At 41.3% G+C, this 18,985-nt stretch overlaps 2 protein-coding genes across 2 annotated transcripts; one reads left to right on the top strand and one right to left on the bottom strand.

The window, feature by feature from the left end:
• The first annotated feature begins 4,075 nt into the window (after positions 1-4,075).
• slc2a12 (solute carrier family 2 member 12) lies at positions 4,076-11,526 on the top strand. Its single transcript, XM_017427355.3, has 6 exons — positions 4,076-4,231; positions 5,335-5,454; positions 8,614-9,894; positions 10,203-10,325; positions 10,639-10,771; positions 10,867-11,526. Exons 2-6 carry the CDS (start codon positions 5,361-5,363, stop codon positions 10,940-10,942), a joined length of 1,707 nt encoding a protein of 568 aa, XP_017282844.1. The 5' UTR covers positions 4,076-4,231; positions 5,335-5,360; the 3' UTR covers positions 10,943-11,526.
• Positions 11,527-11,711: 185 nt separating this feature from the next.
• On the bottom strand, positions 11,712-16,615 carry tbpl1 (TBP-like 1). The gene is made up of 7 exons (XM_017427357.3): positions 16,487-16,615; positions 15,545-15,760; positions 15,345-15,427; positions 14,515-14,578; positions 13,932-14,035; positions 13,338-13,432; positions 11,712-12,972 (listed from the first exon to the last, which is right to left on the bottom strand). The coding sequence occupies exons 2-7, from the start codon at positions 15,677-15,679 to the stop codon at positions 12,884-12,886; spliced, it is 570 nt and encodes a 189-aa protein (XP_017282846.1). The 5' UTR covers positions 15,680-15,760; positions 16,487-16,615; the 3' UTR covers positions 11,712-12,883.
• Positions 16,616-18,985: the final 2,370 nt, after the last annotated feature.

Below are 18,985 nucleotides of genomic sequence, written 5' to 3'. Positions count from 1 at the left end.
AGCCACGCAGCTGCCACATAAATAACAAAGAACCAAATGCGCCCCATGGTTCCAATGATACAGCGAAGGAGGCGTCTGAGGTTTTTAAAACCCCCAGTTTGCAGGTTTCACAGCTGTAGCTCATTGGCTCTGATTGGTTATTTCTTTAGAAAAGTCAATCAGAGCTCAATGAAACTCAGCCTACCTTTCATATTTATTTCATACATGGTTACAGAGTGAGAAAAGTATTTTTAAGATTCTTACAATTTTTTTTTCCAATCCTAGAAATAGTAAATATTGTAACTTGGGTGCAGCAGCTGAAACAAATAAACAAAATCAGATCTTAGCATGTGTTATCCAGCAGGTGTCAGTATTCATTTGAAATAAGCACTGTGTAATATTGTACACAAAAGAGGAAAATCAGATTACTTAGTGAGGATGTTTAGATTACTTAGCACCATTATTAAATAAAAAAAAAACTTGACAAAATCTGATTCTGCAAAAATGAGAAGAAGCTTGTTGCAGAAGACAAAAGCAGAAACTTAAATCCAACCATTCCTTGAAGGAATATCTATCACCCGCTGCCTTTCACACCATAGATTTGAACTAAGATACTTTTTTTGTTAAGTAATGACAAAATTTTAGTTCTTTTGATCAAACCTTGATGATGTTATGAGGTGTCACGTGATCTGTTAACGCTCAGAGTATGTGTTGTGAATGACTCTCAGCTACTCCCACATCAACTTTAAGCTCAATATCTGTAAAACTGACTGCGCTTCACGTGATCTGTTAACGCTCAGAGTATGTGTTGTGAATGACTCTCAGCTACTCCCACATCAACTTCAAGCTCAATATCTGTAAAACTGACTGCGCTAGAGCCGTTTATGTGTTTTCCAAAGTTCATTAGCTGTGGCGGCCATCTTGAATTAGGTTGACTCCAAATGTTAATCGGTTGTAGCTGTACATCCACTGATTACTTTCTGAGAGTGTCGTTAGAATCAGCCCAGTGGTTTATGAGACATTTTGCTGACAGACAGACAAATGCACATTCATGAGAAAAACATTATCGCCAGCCTTTCATCTTTCAGCTGTGGACATTTAACCCTTTGTTCCAGTATTAGAAGTACTGGAGCCATTTTTATTGCTCACATCCTTGACTTTGTACTGTACCTGTTTCTTTTATCTTTGCTTGGCACAATCTCCATTAATTCAGTCCTGCTGATTTAAATATCTGGTTTTCTTGTATTGAAGCTGTCGTACGGGAACAGTTTAGGCGTTTCCACTAAAACTTGAGGATTTCCATTACAGGGTGTATGCTTAAAGATAAATAAATTCATAAAAACAAAGTTTTCTATCTCATTTTAGCTGAATGAATGTAAGATACACTATAACAAAAAAAACCCAGTTATATTCATAACAATCAATATCAGATATTATTGAGAAAAATATATTTTTAAATAACTTTTAAAGTGTTATAGTGGTCATAAACCTGTCACATTTCAGCTCACTGATGTGTCTGCTTTGAGCTTTGTAATGTGGAGTTTGAACCAGGACTCCAGATTACAGAGATCACAAAAACTTCGCAGCTCAGCAAAGTTAGTAACTCAGTAAACCCGTTGGGAAAATCAGTGAATGAATTCCCAGAATATAATAATTGATAATCACTCAGCTAAAGCAGAACTGATGTTGGCTGCAAGTGCAAATTCTTTCCCACCAGCTGTTTCTGACAGCGAGAGTTTGGGACAGTTTTGGTTGCCTTTTCAGGAAGCTGTGCCGTGTCTTGAAATCTAAAACCTCATTCAGCCTGTTTGTGCACTGGAGACATTTCTGCAGGAGTGAGTATGATGACATAATGTTACAGTTTGCAGTGTCTTCTGGATAAAGTGGTTTATTAGCCTTTGGTTCTGGTCACTCTGACATTAGTGGCTCTGTACCAAAAATATGACTCAGATAAAGCACCTAGCAGTCACTTTATATAACTAAATTAAATGCTTTAAACTCTATATTATATGATATAATTGCTTTTTGTTTTGCACATGCTTGTTTGAATTATATACCACATAAAAGTGGGATCTAATGTTTTCAGAGTTACTTTTGATTTCAGATGCAGAAAAAACATCAAATCATCAAATTAACTAAGTTTGTTAAGTTGGCTTTTGTAGTCATGCTATGTAGTCAGTTATTTTAAAGTGTAAATTTAATCTACCTTTTGTATTTATGTCATTTCATCAAATTATTAGTCAAAATAAATAAGCACCGTGCAAAGAGCAATGTTCTTGCCAAGGTGAAATTACTGCAGAACATTGTAGGGTGTTGTTCATAATGATAGCCCGGGTGCTCCTCCTTTGGAGAATGCTGTTTGGGTCGTTAAAACTAACAAACTAAATAATCTTTTGGGACATTTAGGACGTTTTAAAAGACACCAGAACGTGCAAAAGAAACTAAGTTTAACTCGCACTTATGAAACTACTTGGTTAGGGTTCAAACAGAAAAATCCATTTTCAGACATCCCATGTAGGTGTTCTCACAATAATTGTCATTATAATACATCCTATATGCACAGATGACCCACTTGTATATTATAGGTCAGTCTTGTACAGCAGTAATAAGTGTAATGGAAGTTTATAGATATTGAATGATGTATAAACACATCTCCAGAACCCGCAAACACAAAATAACTTGTAAAAATAGAATAAAATCTCACCTATAAACCACAGTTCCTATTGTCAGCGTATGAAAACATCAATAAAGATGAAAGATGGGATTTCCTGAGCCTGTATGTTATGGGGGAAATAAAATGTGACTAAGTCATTTGCAAAGGCTGGTTTTTCATTGCAGCAGTCCTCTCTGCTACCCAAATGCAAATTCCCTGACCCCTTGGCCAATGATTTGACTAAATAACATAAACACAAAAGCCATTTTAACAAACCTCTGCTTTTGAAAGTGGTCTACCCGTGCATTTTATTTCTGTACTTTTATTAAAGCAGTTGACTGCTTCTTGTGCCACGTCCAAAAGTACAAAACAAACACACGCGATGGCCTTTAGGCGCCTGTGTGTCTACCATCTAACATTTGCTATCTAGGAGTTCAAAACTATTCAGTCTCTGAGCTTTTATTTTCTAAATGCATGCTTCCAAATAAAACATGAGCAGTCTGTAAAAACAGGCCGAAGATAGATTTGGAGAACTGTGAGGCTGCATTTTTAAAACCTGATAAGATATCTTCTTCTTCCCAATAAAGGATTCAGTAAGGTGAACATGCTGGCATTGTTGAGCTTCCAGCAAACAGGCCAAGCCTTGTTTTTGTAATTACTGAGTTAATACATACCAGAGTGCACCCTTACACACACATGCACGCACACTTGTCAGTATGACTTTCAATTTATTAGATGCTAAACTAAAACTACAATTTTCCTAACCCTAATTTTAAAACTTATCCTCGGTAAGAAAATGATTACAACTGAAGATATGTGCTTTCTGGCCTCACAAACAAAGCCATGTTCCTATGAAGCTATTGCACGATAACACACGTACACATCTTGGACACTTTTACTGGAGTCAAATGACAAATAGGTTCAAAAGAGGCCACCACTTTGGATCCTGCAGGACAGAAGATCTGAAATGTAGGCCCGGCACAAACAGAGAGGCATGTCAAAGGGTACATTCTGTCATCTGCGAAGCAGCGGGGGCAGGTGTGACAGCTCGATCCTGTAAGCAGAACATCTGAACTTTGCAAAACAGCTGGTGGCAAAATCTATTTTCACTTGCAGTGTTGATACAGGTGAATTTTATTGCTTGGCAATCACTGAAAAAAAAGCTGCAATGCTGCTGTAAAGAAAGAATACAGACAACATACTGTGAGATAAGCTCATTCTTGAAGATACTGATATTTATTTCCCCACAGAGGAACTTTTTACTGGCTGATTGTGTCCTTTTAGTTTCAGCATCCATTACATTTTCACGAACATGACTTTCTACGAGCGCCAGCGGTTAGGTTCGCACGGACCAATCAGAGTCCGCGCTGGGAACTTCGTAGGCCAAACCTCCGTCTGCGATTGGCTGGTGAACCCGGAAGAGGGCGAGGTTGCGTACGCTCTTTTTTTTTTACCATAACAAGAAGAACGCGTGCGCTGACACGAGCCCAAAGGGGGAGTTTGACAGCGGGGACAAAAGTGAGAGGCGAACAGCTGAGATTAAAAGGCGAATGGCCCGAACAACAGGACGAGTTTGAGCCGACTGCAGTCTCACAACAGGTAGGAACAATAGGAAAAGTTGTCATGACAACCGAAGCATTTCTGAAGTCTTTTCACGTCGTGAGGCAAGTTTAAACTAGCGCCTTAACTGCGGTTAGGCAAACGCTCGGGCGGCGTTTCTAGCTTTTCTTTTCTCTTTCTGTTTTTGTTTAGCGTTTGCTGGCTTTTAAAACGAGTCCACAACATGCTGGTCAGGTGGTGGCAGGCACTAGGAAAACAAACAACAACCACGGAGCCGCTCTGTAGCCCTAACAGTTGTGGCACAGGCTCCAAAAGAACCAAAACCAAAACCTGCACACGAAATAATAACTTTATTCAAAACAATACACTTAATACCTCTGCTATACCGTCTGAACAGCGTCTGTCTTCACTGTGGCTGACTTTATGACAGGGCTTTGCTTTGAAAAAGTTACTATTTTTCATTAAAAACAACAACAGCAAAGTGTCAGACATGGGTTTGGATCAATGCTGCTGTTGGGAACAAGAAGGAAATAAGCCCTGATTAATGTCAGGGTTAGTTGTGGCGATTTGGCAAAAGAAAACAGTCATGTTTGGGACTATTGTTAAAACTTATTTCAGTTCCTAAAGTAGTTTAGTGGCACCTGTCAGTCCAGACCCTGCTTTTTCACCTGCAGGGCGTGCATTCTCCCCCCATGTTTGTGGATCCAGCTGGAAAACTAACTCAGCTTTATTGGGGGTGGGGGTACTTTCTTTATTTGAGTATTTATTGATCGGCATGCTGTCAATGTTTTGACAGCAGTTGTGGGCTAAGAGCTGGGGCATCAGCTGGTCTGATCAGATTTGTCTTTTTTTTTTTTTTTCGTTTTTATCTTGTTTACCTCTCTGGATTAGATTGCAGAACTGAGACTCCTTAGGCAAACGTCTGCTCTGTACTCAGACGTTTCTGGGTTCTTAGAGTTGAGCAAAGAAGAAAGGAAGAACAGTATCAGTGGAGCAGATGTTAACACAGGACTCAGCATGCCCTCAGGGTAGAATTGCTCCTCTCTCTTCAGTATTTGAGGCAAACCACTCGACTGACCAGTTCTGTTCGTGTTTTGCATTTCTACATATTGCTTACGTTGTGCTGCGTTTGCCTGAACCAGGGGCCTACAGACATCTTTGGTTGACAATGGACCCCAACAACGAGACCAACAAGATGACCTCCTCCCTGTCAGACGGGCCCTCCTGTGAAACCCAGAGACTGACCCCACCCAAAGGATCAGGTACGTCCGCACTGAAAAAGTTTATTTTTTTTTCTTTCATTGTATTTAATTATGTTGTGTTTCTTTAAGAGCTTTAAGAGTCTGTCTGACTCTTGAGAAAACCCGAAAGCAGCTTTGTCAGATTTGGCCTAGATATTCGATTTACTCGTCAATGAGATGATTAGTTGATGAGTGTTTGGCTCGGAGCAAACGTTCAATTCAAACACCTTCAGCCCACTGCTAAGGAGCGTGACGTTCTTCATTTTTATTTTTAATTGGCCATGAGAAGTAGTTCTTCAAGCCTTTCCAAAGTTCTTATTTGGCCATTTTTTTCCCTCTCATTTTAGTCGATTCCTTGTGCCTGATCATTTGGAGATGAATTAAAAAAAATTGTTTTTGGCTTCTAACGTCACTTAACTTGCAAACCATTAAAGCATGAAAATGGTTCAAGAATCAAGAGCCAATCTGGTGCCAACTCTGACTCTTTTGAAACATATTTTTATTCGTAATCTAATGTTTAGAAGCAAATGCTCAGTTTGTTCACATTTCTTAATTTGGACCAAAAAAAAAGCCAAAATAATCAGAGTTTGACAAGCATGGTAAATTTGTATCAATAAGGTGATTTTTTTTTTTTTTTAAAGAGCTATTAGCTGAAAAATTGGCATAAGAATGAAGCGACGTGTGTTGTGTTTATAAGTTACTTTGGAAGGCTCTTTGTTGGATTTTGTTTCTATTTCTCCACATTACCCAAGTTTCCGATATTGTTTATGTCCTTTCTCTGTTAAGCCTCCGTTTGTCTTAATTAGTTTAAAAACACATTGCACACCATGCTAATACATGCAAAGGTTTTTGGCTAGTAAAACTAAACTGCAATTGAGTAAGGAAAAAAAATATCCAAAGACAAATTTTAAAGCGTGGGAAAGTCCTGCTAAAACTGCTTTAAAAACTTGGAGCAAACTTTGTGACCTCGGAAGCAAACTAGATGGGAAGGGTGGGTGAAGACTTTTGCACAGTACGTCGTATTAACGTATGATCTTGAACTGGGTGTACCTGTTAAATGAATGTTGTACAACTGGCTTTGTGCTAACAGCTTAATCCACTACGGGAAAACTATAAAACCTGGGGCGAAAAACAGTTGTGGCGTGATTGTCGTTCATTTTGGGGCTTTTTAAAATTTATTCGGGCCGTTCTTTGTTTCCAGGAGGGGCAATAATCACACAGCACACATCGTCGCTGATTTTTGAAAACAAAAACTGGGTGGACAAATCTGAACATATTGTGGATTTTCTCGAGTCCACGCAGAGTCATAATGCAACCTACAGGTTCAAATATCTGAACACACCCCCACAAGTATTTGTTAAATGTTCCACCTTAACTACATGCTTTTTATAACCATCAATGAGCTCCTGGCATAACTCTAGCTGCACATTTGGCTACTCTTCTTGGCAGAACTAACAGAATTCATTTAAATCCGTTGGTTTTTCGGGCACAGACTCAACTTTTCTGCATAGTCCACAAATTATTACCGGGACGGAGGTTTGGACTCGACGAAGGCCGGACTAGAAGCGATATGTTAGCCTTTTTATCCAATCAGAAACCAGTTCTGGAGTGTGGTTGGAACCACTGTCCCGTTGGGACATCCAGTTGTGTCCCAGTTATCTAGCTGGCAGGTTTGAGGTGAAGTTAAAGAGGAGCAGTACCACATCGTGATGCTACCGCCACCGTGCCGGGTTGTTGGTGCGGCGTTTGAAAGCCTCCCTTTGTCTCCTCATGGCTCAGTCGTCATCTTCCTGGGTTGTTCCTGGACGTCTGAGCTAATTTCCAAGTTCTGTTGAGCAAAATAAACCTGGCGATGCAGAGAAATTGAATTTTTGAAATTGTTGTGTAAATTCCTGGAGCACAAGGAACTGCGATCGTTCAACCCAAGCCAGAGCGTTTTGCTGCCTGAGGAAATTCTCTAAACTGAGCGTTTCCAAAAAAACCAAAATGTTGATTTATGATGAAGCCAAAACTTCTTCATAAATCAACATCTTTTGATGTATTTTCCCTTATTTCTGGGAACACTTGGCTTTGCAAGGAAGCAGCAGCTGAAACAATGCCGTCACACAGACATCATCGTCTTCGGGGAAACTTTGATATATATTTTTATATATATACATATATATACATATATATATATATATATATATATATATATATATATATATATATATATATATATATATATATATATATATATATATATATATATATATATATATATGTTTTCAGCCTGACAGCATGCAATCCCATTGGCTGCATTATATAAGTCCAGTCCGAAGCAGGCTTGCCTATTTATAAAAAAATCAATGCAAAATAAGAAGTATAAAATAGGCATCCCTGAAATATTGAACAGCTGAAACCATGAATATTCCAACAAATATTGGATTCAAAGGTTTGTAACTTATCTCTGCTTCGTTTGTCACCTTTTTCATCGTTCTACTTTTCGTACCTGGCTTTCGCGCAGTCACTTACGAAACCATCGTTGTCATTTTTCTCTGAACGTTTTGACTGCGAATTCCTCAAAGTCAGCAGTGTTAAGATGACTCCATAAATCGAAGACACCCCAAATGGAAGAATGTAGTGATCTTCAAAGAAAGAATTGATTTGAAGCTTGTCAATTGAGCGTTTCTTCAGGCGCAGCAGAAGATGAACCCTGCAGCGCGGCGCTTTTTCGCAATTTGTAGTTCGCTGCCTTCCAAGAACAGGCCGCCTTTAAAAACCTTTGGGAAATTGTGACCCCTGACAAGATTAGGTGCTTCAGATGCCGAGCTAAGAGACACTCATACTCGAGAACATCTCAGTTCCTGAGGCGAGTCAACAACCCTGTGAGTTAGGTGTGTTTTCTGGTGTCTGCCGTGTGAGTATTGTCTGTCTGGTTGCTGGAATAGGTCTGAAATTAAACTTAAATTAAAAATTAAATTAAATTAAAATTAATTAAACGGTTTGCATTTAGCAGTATGACATTTGCGTGATTACCCTCTTTTCATAAGTTTTTACTACATGAGCAGCAGCAGTTGCTTTACTTGTCAGTGGTTTGAATATAAGTTTATTTCAGGGAGCTTTGAAAACACAATAATTCTGTTTAATTGTAGAAAACAGGCAACACTGAAAAGCCTAAATCTGTGTCCTTCCCTCCAGGTTGCAGTTGGCTGGTGGTGCTCGCAGCTGTCTCGGCCTCTCTGAGCGGCCTGATGCTGGGCTACGAAATGGGCCTGACCTCCGGGGTCCTGCTGCAGCTGCGGGGCGTCCTCGCCCTGTCCTGCAGGGAGCAGGAACTGCTGGTAAGCTCCCACCTGTTCGGAGCGCTCCTCGTCTGCCTGGCTGGAGGCCCCGTTCTGGACCGCTATGGGCGCCGCTGCTCTCTGCTCCTGAGCGCCGGCCTGGTGGTCGGAGGAACCGTCGTCCTCGTTGCTTTGACCACGCTCGTTTCCCTCGCGCTGGGCCGAGTGATCGTGGGCATGGGGACCTCTCTGTCGGGGACGGCGGCGTGCCTGTACATCGCGGAGATCTCTCCGCGGGAGAGGAGGGGCCTGCTGGTCACGCTGTACGAGCTGATGTTAGTGGTGGGGGTAATGCTGGGATTCGGCTGTAGCTTTGCCTTCGCCACTCTGCCTCACGGCTGGGCATACACGTTTGGACTCGCAATCCCCCCTGCGCTGCTCCAGATAGGTGCATTTACCTTCCTCCCGCCTAGCCCACGCTTCCTAGTTGCTCGGGGCAACGTGGAGCAGGCGAGGGACGTGCTGGCCAGGATGAGAGGTGGCTCGAAGCAGCAGGTGGCTGGGGAGCTCAGGGACATCCAGGCTGGCCTAAAAGAAGAAGCGGAGCACAGCTTCTGGGAGCTCTTCAGCAGCAAAGCCAACCTGCGTTCCCGGCTGCTAACAGGCGTGGCTTTAGTCTTCCTCCAGCAGGTCACGGGCCAACCCAACATCCTCTCCTACGCCTCACCTCTACTCCGCAGCGTGGGCTTCAACAGCGACGCTGCGGCGACCCTGGCCTCCACGGGCTTCGGAGTGGTCAAAGTGGTCGGCACCGTCCCCGCCGTGTTGCTGGTCGACCGCGTGGGAACCAAGAGCTTCCTGTGCGTGGGCGCCGTGGCGATGGGGACGTCGCTGGCCGCGCTCGGCACGCTGACTCTGCAGAGCCGCACTCACCTCACGAGCCTGTGTAAAAGCCAGGCCGCGCTGAACCACTCGAGCACGCCGCTGGATTTAAACCGAACCTCTGCGAACTTGAACAGCAGTGACATTTTTACCACTCACCTCCCCAGCCCGTGGAGCCCCGAGGAGGCGCACAGGACTGGGTCCGGGGAGCCGGGAGGAGGACGGACCGGTGGGGAAACGTCTGCCTCGCTGAAGTGGGCGTCGTTGACCAGCCTGCTGCTGTTTGTGGCAGCCTTCTCCATTAGTCTGGGACCAAGTAAGAGCATGTCTCCATTTCCTTACTCCCTTTACTCATACAAGGAAACAAACTGAGAGAAGCCAACTCTTTATTTTAGTGTTCTCACCCTTTATTGACAAATGTTTCTAGCTTACCAGTAAAAAAAAAAAGAATTTGTGCTTTAACCATCTTGCACAATTAGGTACAAAGTTCAAGAGTTTCAATTATACAACCATTAGGTTTATGTAACTAGATAATAGGAACACTGCAGCCCCTGCTGATGATGCATTATAAACCCTGACTTGAAAGTATTTTTTATGTTATTTATTTATTGTTCTTCTTTCCAGTGGTGTATGTGGTTCTGAGCGAGATCTTTCCCATGGGAGTGCGAGGCAGGGCTGTGTCTGTGGTGTCGGCTGTAAACTGGGCCACAAACCTGCTCATTTCTATGACTTTCCTCACCATCACAGGTTTGTATGTTTTGTTGCAAGCGGCCCTAAAACCAGGGAAATAATCCACCCGTGGCTCGACCGCTCGTCGTAAAAGCAGCTGCTCGGCAAGCCGTAATCGCCAGAGAATTAATAGTTTTATGCCCAGCAGTTGTAGGATATTTACATTTCACCATCTTATTCAGCGTTTTTTACATTATGATTTAATTGGGGAATATTGAAGGGTCAAGCGGACCTAAATTTTCTCACATCTGTAGGGGATGGTATAAAATCCCGTGGCGGTTGCAAGCCTAATAAGCTGACAAAGAACATGTATTATTTGTTTTTCCTTTAGAAAAGATTGGCGTTCCCAATGTGATGTTCCTGTACGCCGCCCTGAGTTTTGTCCTGCTGGTGTTCGTCATCCTCTGCGTCCCTGAGACCAAAGGCCGCACGCTGGAGGAGATCTCCAAGGAGCTGGCAAAGAAGTAAGCGTCCACGTCCTCAACACGCTGTTCGTCCACTAAACTGGTGGCGAAACTCACACCTTTGTATTTTGTCTGCCCTCTCTCTGGTTCGACAGGAAGAACTTTGAGGTGAAGCTTTTTAGGCAGCCAGAGCCTCAGGAGAGCCTGATCAACAGGAGCACTTGTCAGTAACCCGGCAGGGGAAGAGGAACGATCGTCTTTACGTGCCCGCAGTGTTCGCTGGATCACGTCGACGGTCCAATCAGGGAGAATGGAAAATCTCGTATTTGAGTTTTCTCAAACCAGGTCAGCTCAGGGTTTACGTAGCGTTTTTAAAAATTGGTCGAAAAGAAAACAAAAGAAACAATCAGGACTGTGTGTATTTTAACCAAGTTCTTTCCAATCAAAGCCTTTAAGCACAAAGAAACCACCAGACAGAACTGAAGGCGGCCCTTGAAATTAGCGGCGAAACTGAACTACTTCAGTTTTATTTCCTCTCTTTTAAACTGACACTGATAGACGAGTTTACAGTCTTACATGCACTAAAAAGTCTGACACTAAAGACCTGAAATAGGGGTGATTTTTAGTATTGTGGTTTTCTACTAAATGGTAAACTAATTGCCAAACACAGGGAATACCTCTCAAACTGTTTTATCATTTACATACTTTGGAAACAAACGTGTTTGTTTCTGGCTGCTAAGTATTCACAGGAATGAAAGAAAAAAAAAAAAATCTACATCTATTACAGTAAGAAACCTGAGAGGTGACATGTTGATGCTAAAATTAGTTTGTTGGTGATTTGTTAAGAAATATAATTGCACATTTTCTTTTTAAATTTACATGTTGTAATGAGATTGCATTAGATTTGAATGAAAATGTATTTTTCTCGGGCTTCACTTCACCTTTACATTAGTTATCAATAAAACCTAAATGGGGGAAAAAACAAACAAACAAACAAAAATAACCCTCCAGCAGTCTTTTAATGGGGATTTTAGTCTTTTTATTTTTATACAAAATACAAAAGTTGAAGTGTCGCAAATTCTTTGTTGACACTAGTTTAAAAGGTACTCCATCCCACAGACATCAAACATATCAAAGTTTATTCTAACACTTGTTTTTTTCTTTTTTTATGAGACACATTATGTACAAACAGAAGTTTCCTCTGTGATGCAAAGCCTAATGGAGCAGTCAGCTGTTATGCAATAATTAAAAACACTGCTTTCTTTCTTTCTGTATGGGAGGGTTTGTTTATGACTGTGTTAATGTTGTATAGTATATCTTGATGTATAAGCTCTAATGAATGTATGACCACGCCTTCTGATAAACGCTGCTGCTGTACAACTGACCCTGCAGAGTGACGGCTTATTTAACCGCGACTCGGGCTCCACGCAGCGTTTACAACCGAGCATTTCCCCAACCTCCTTCGCCTCAGACGACAGAAAAGGTCACTGCGTTAAGTGAAATCAAATGTGGCTTAGAAAGCTAGAATGTTGTGAAATATTACGATTGAGTTCACGTTTAGGAAAACCTTCCATTATTTGCACGCTGACGTAGGAGAATAAATATTCAGGTGTTTAAAAAAAAACAAAAAACAGGAACGAACCGAAAAATACAATCAGAACGTGTGCTCGTTTTGGACAAAGTTGTAAAAAGGAAAAGCATTAATATACACACACGACAGTTAACAGAGGTCTGACTCCTTTAGCTCGCTGTCAGTCTCACATAAATCCGTACAGTATGAAGTGGGTCTCGGACCATGGACGGAAATATCTTTTTTTTTAAGAGAACAAAAGGAAAACCTTGTGAAGAAGCTTCTTAGTCTGAACACAAACTCTTAGCAATAATCACCACTGTTAAGCATTAAAAGTTACATCACTAAAACTCCCTCCCCCCCACTGTGTCCATGCATAAGCATCCTGAAGAAATACCTTTGTTTAAAACTCCAAGCGGAGGCTTGGCGGGGGTGATGGTGTGGTGGTGGTGGTTATGACTCGGGAGATCCAAGTCCAGTCTATCAGTTGGTTTAGACATTTGGCGGCCGTTGCCACATCGAGCCAAAGATAAGATGCTTCCTCATCACTCTTGAGCCGTCTCGGGATGGATTTTCCCCTGGCGCTCTTGTGAAACGCCCGCTCACTTGCAGAGCGGCTTCGGTTTCTGACACTCGAACAGGAGAGGGTAGATGTGCTCCACTGCCGCCGCCACGTTCTGCACGTTTGGTCCTGCATCAGCGTGGGACGAAATGATAGCGTGAGAGCACATTCTGAGGATGAGACCGCTCAAAAACACACAGCGCCATAACAGGGGAAACATCAAAACTTTGCCTAAGAGAGCACAAACTCCGTCAACAAGAAATTATTTAAGGAATTTCCCTTTATTTGTTATTAATATATATATATTTTTACAAATCAACATTTGGTAACAGACTACAAAAGGGTATTATGACAACATGACCTCAATCTATTAAGCTGGTGTGCCCTCTAGCTGTGCAAGGAGGGCAAAAGAGTTTGGTGTGTGTGTGTGTGTGTGTGTGTGTGTGTGTGTGTGTGTGTGTGTGTGTGTGTGTGTGTGTGTGTGTGTGAGACACCTGTAACTGTGAGGCTGCCAGTTGAAAACACCTGCACTGTAGCCTTTAGAGTTTTGATTCTGTACATAGCAGCAGGATGGAGCTCAGGTTCATAACTGACAAAAAGAGTTAAAGACAACAACAGTAAACAAAACAGCAGAAAGACTCTCAGGAAAAAAAAAAAGACTTCTTGTGCTAGGAACTACACCCCAATAATTCACAAAAGTATCCCGACTTTAACAACTATACGAGTATTTTTCATTTGCTTTATAGAGCAAAAGAATAAAAAATGTACAAGTGAGTATTATTTAAACCACTAGAGGTCATCCTAGAACAGCGAACAATAAAAAACAAATAGAATATTAAAAGGTCAAGAAGAATTGAGTGGAAAGCCTTGAAAAAACTAAAACAAAACCAGTTACAATTATAGCAAAGCTATCATTTTTTTTAATAAGACACAATGTGCATCTTCAGTTTAATTAACCAAAGTTATCTTGAGGATTACAGAGTGATATGTGAAGTGCAAACGCTACAGAAAAATCAGAGTCTGCACGACCTCGTATTTCAGGATCACAGCGATGGTAACAGCTGGGTGTTGCTCGCTGGTGTTGTTACCTGGCAATGGGCCGGTTGTTCTTCGTGAAGTCTATGAGGTGGACTGCAAACGGCATGGAGCACACAGCCAGCACATTCACAACTTTGAAGGCTGAGAAATTCACCTGAACACACGACACACACGCACAAAACCGTGAGTGTATTTCAGACCTCAGTACGGAGAAGACGGGGCAGGTTTGCATGTTGATAACTGCTGCCGAGAATTTATGGAGTTCTGACTACAGTGAACGAGTGATCAAATTCGGTTGTGTTTGCAACATTCTCAGGGAAAATAATAAAACACATGCTCAGAATAAAAACTCTTAAAGTGGTATGGTAAAATGAACACATGGACTAACACTGGTACGACTTCCTGCTCCTCTCCTGCAAAACTTGAAACATTAGAATTTCACCTGCACTTCCCTGTGAGGGTTTGTTCATTTGACTGCTGCTTTGCTTGCCAAGATAAGTGACACCTAACCTGTCTCAAGCAAATGAAAAAGCAACGACACTTTAGGGCCATTAGAATTCAACGAAGCACAGGTTAAACCAGGTCTTTCCTAAAATTCCTCGCCAGGGATGTTTGAAAACGGATTCTTCTCACCTTAAAGCCAAGTTTCTGTAGACAGCGAGCTAACCTGCGAGCACCCAGCTTCGCTTCGTCCTCACTGAACAAGAGAGGAGAGGGATGAGTTGCAACACAACACTGTTATTCTGACATGCAAAGGAGGTACGACACAAACAAAAACGAGCCCTTAGTAACCCTTACTTGCTAGCATTAGCAACATTGTTCACTACACCACCGCTGGCCTCAGTAGGTAATGTATTTTCTAAACCACTGGTGAGTGCTCTGTTCTGAATGGAAGACATTTATTTATTCCTGATAAGGAGACTTACTTAGTGGTTACATAAAAACTGCATTCACTGTTTTGCATTAATGTGCTCTCTCAGTCTGGGTAACCACAGCAACCGGGGGTGGGGGGGCAGTGAAAGCCTTTAAGTACAAATGACGTAACACGCTAACACAAGAACCAGTACTGAGTAATGTGCAACTCTTTCAGCACGTTCCTGTTTATCTCCTATTCATGTGTGCATTAACTGAATATATGTGACACGTCTTCTTTTGGATTGACAGTTTTGGAAATTTCAATCTTTGTTTGTTTGTTTTTTTTTCTTTTCTGTTTATAAATCTATACCAAGAACTAGGGTTGCAAATGAGAGGCATCGTTTTAACAAGTAACTTGGTCTTCTGTGCCGTTTGTCATTTAAATAAACCAGTTTGGTTGAATTCAGTTTAACTGAAAACACTGAGTCTTGCATCTTTTTAAACCGCTCTGACCAATCGTCCTCCAGACCTTTACAAGGTCCTTAAAGCCCTTTATGTCCTGTCCACATAAGCAGCTCTTCTGCAGAGTGTCGGCACATTCGTCTTACCTTGTTGCTCCAGTGCAGATGATTTTCCCTGAGGACCAGATCGAGGCGGTTATCTTGGGCTTCCTAAGTTTCATCAATACTTTCTGTAAAACAGAACAGAATGATGTTTCAATGACCCATCATCGTCTTTTTTCCCACCCTGCAGCTGAGTGTCGATTTTCTGCAGTTTTTCTAAAAATAAAAGATTAAGTCTTTCTCACCCCATCCTCGGGCTTATAGATGACGTTGGTTCCTTCCAAGGCTATGGTGCGCAGGTTCAGGTGGCACCTGGTCCTGAACGTGGCCACCACGTTGGTGATGATGATGTCGAGCGCCTCATCGCCGCTGGAATCCATGAGGAAGTGTGTGGCGCAGCAGGAGGACTACGGGGGTCTTTTTCGTATCACTCGTTCATCACAGCGCCAGCGTCACCATGACTTCATGGATGCACAGGTAAAAAAAGGCAGTGTGTCAAGAAACTTAAACATTTTAGTTGCAGCCATTTCCACTGTTGCTGTATTGCATTAGCCTGAATAATAAAACATATTAAATAAATCCTTGCTAGCTCAGCTTCAGCATCAATTCACCCCAGTGTTTAGCTACACTTGTTCTACAGACGCCTGCGTGATTACATCTCATTTCGTGTATTTCTTTGCCATCTTGTTTATGTGCATTCCTTAGGCACATCATTACACAGCAGAGAGAAAAAACACGACACAACAGGTAAAGTTACAGCATAATAAATGACCCAGTTCGGCGTTGCAGCTGACAAACTCTTGACAGAAACAAACGCCTAGCTGCCTCGCCAGTAATCAAACCGCCCATCAGATATAAATAATAAAAAAAAAACCGAGCAATTCTACATGCGAGAACTTACTCCTGACTGTGGATAAAGTTATATCAAATTATAGCTTCAGTACAAACGCTTAGCGACGTCCAACCCTCTGCCCCCGGGAGCTAATGTTATTGGGGAGCCATACGTTAGCTGGTAACAAAGAGGAAAACACACACACACAGCCAGAAATGAATGAAAAGTTGTTAGCTTCGAAGGCTAACGGGCTAGCTAACTGAAAAAAAACGAACTTCGCTCGTTTCCCGGAAGTCTCTGCGCGTACACAGCAATAAGTACGAAGATAAAATGTCTGGCGTCAGTTTTTAGTTACCTCCTTAGCAACTCCGGTGCACTTACAGAACCATAAATTAGTCCATCAACAGCACTATTTGTTGACTAACCCCCTTCCTGTGCGGTTCACCAGGAAAATAAGCCCACTTCCGCTGCCTTTCAAAATAAAACGCCCGTGTGACTTTAACTTCCGGATTTAAAATTTCAGAATACAACCAAAGAACCTTTCAGAACAGCTTTTGTGCTGCGAGACGTGGATTTATTTTTTTAATTGAAATAAAAAATATTGGAATGTACTTTTAATCTAAAATAAAAAAAAACATTAGAAAAATTCATGTGCAATTTGTAGAAAACCATAGTTTTAAATTCAACATTTCACCCTTATATTTCATAAAACATGTAAAGATAAAATATTTAGCAAGGAGTGAGTAAATCTGGTTATGTGGGAAATATAAAATTTCACAAGTCTGAAAGCGTATAATTTTTTTTACATTCCTTCTTTGTCAGGAATTTTCCAGAATCCAGATTTTTTTGTTGGTGGTCCTCAAAACTGGAGGTCACGAACCCACTGTGGGTCATGAAACACCAGTGATTTCTTAAGACAAATTTCTGAAATCTAATCAGATTTTAAAATATTTTCCAAAAGGATATTATCAGCATTGCTGTTACAAACAAGAATAAAACATAAATTATTACAATTGTGGTTGTTTCTGTTGCAAAAATGTTGCTTCTGTGATTTTTGTGGGACAAAAGCTGAAAGGTTTGAACATTTGGGTTATGATGTTTAAAACAATACACTATTTTTAACACCACCATTACAAACTTTTAAGTCATCTCGTAAAACCAAGACAATACATTTTTTTCCCACTTTTTCTTTATTAAGTTGTGTCAAACTAAACGTTTCAACACCAAATTTTATTCCTGGTTGGAAATTTTTAAAAAGAGTTATGCTTATACATTTGTGAATGTAAATTTAATTATAATCAGTACCAGCGGTGTCTTCAAACATGGAAATAATCGTATCAAACCTATTGGGGAAACACTCACAAAGGAGATAACGTCATTGGAACATAAAATTGTACAAAAAACAAAACAAAAACAAAAACATAAAAGTGTGGAAAATGAGTCTTAAAAAAATTTTTTTCTTTAAAAACTAGAGAACTGGTTGACATTTTATGACTGCATGCATTTGTGTCACTTTTGTTAATTTACATAAATTAGACAAATTTGTCTTAATTTGAAGTTTGAAGCCACTGCCACGTAAATCTGCAGAATGAGCTGACGACCATAAATATCAATCTTAACTTAATTTTGATGAAATTTGATTTAAAAAAATCCGCCAGCAATCATTGAAGGGATGCATATCACCCGCCAGCTTCTGGCCAAAATTCTAAACAAAACCTTTGCATAATTTGCGCTCAGAGTTTGTTTCAGGCTAACTCGGAAAAGTCCTGAGAGTTTCACTGACATCCGCCTTCTGGTTCTTGAGATAAATTGCTAACAGACAGACAAGTTGACACATTCATGTTATTGTCTGTCTTTAACAATAAAGACAAATTTTAAAAAACTACGCAAGGGTTAAATTTCCTGTTGTCTCCAGTCCAAATCTGTGTGTTTGCAATCTTGTCTTTGTGGTCATGCATGTCTGCCAACAGCACACTCAACAGGCTTATGTTAACAATATTTCTCCACAACAATGTGTAACCCTTTTCAGTATTTACAGAAGTATTGACATTTAAACTAAGAGGATTAGTGGATTCTCAGAGGAAAATGAGCTCATCTGGTCAGTAAACAGTCCACAGGGAACTCTGGCCAGTCTGTAGGCGAGAGGAAGGCGAAACGTTTGAAGGCAGCTGGAGGAAAAAAAAAATCTAAATTAATTTAGTTAACGAACGCCATCCTGAGGATCTTTTTTAAAGGGATGTTCTGCAGCGACTGTCACTTTTTAAAAACTTTGTCACTTTGCAGAGCACTGCTTCAACATTTACCTGATAGGAACGACATCTTTATGAGATGACTCTGGTTAAACCAAGCGCAGGTTGAAAAGTGTGTGTGAGCGCGTTTCACGTATTTGTTATCAATGACTTATTGCTCCTAACAATCCGCTCTTCATCTCAGACCACTACAAACACTTCTCCAGCCTGGCAGGCTCCCAAAGCAAACAGAAACCCCCCCCAAAAAACTTCTTCCTGGTTCGGCCTTGTTGTTGTTGTTGTTCTCTCTCCCTGGTTACCAGAGCTGCTCTTTCCTCCGCTCATAAAATCCTCTTGGGCTTTTCTCGGTGAAATATAGTCTTGCATCCAGCGCGCACAAGAGCCTTGTTCGGTCGTCCCGAGATGTTTACCATAAAAGTTTTGCCCAAGAGTGGATGAGAAAAGGGGGACCATCAGCATTAATGTGTGTGTGTGTGTGTTGGGAGATGGTTGACGCGGGGTGCAGGAGTGTGTTTACAGTTTGTTGGTCTGAATTTCACCGGGGCAGCCTCTTCCCAAGGGAACAATGCTCATTCTCATTAGGTCAGAGGATATAGCATGTAAAC

The sequence above is a fragment of the Kryptolebias marmoratus genome, linkage group LG19 (assembly GCF_001649575.2).
Source record: "Kryptolebias marmoratus isolate JLee-2015 linkage group LG19, ASM164957v2, whole genome shotgun sequence".
In the NCBI taxonomy this organism is placed as follows: domain Eukaryota; kingdom Metazoa; phylum Chordata; class Actinopteri; order Cyprinodontiformes; family Rivulidae; genus Kryptolebias; species Kryptolebias marmoratus.
This window is presented reverse-complemented; position numbering and strand designations above follow the sequence as displayed.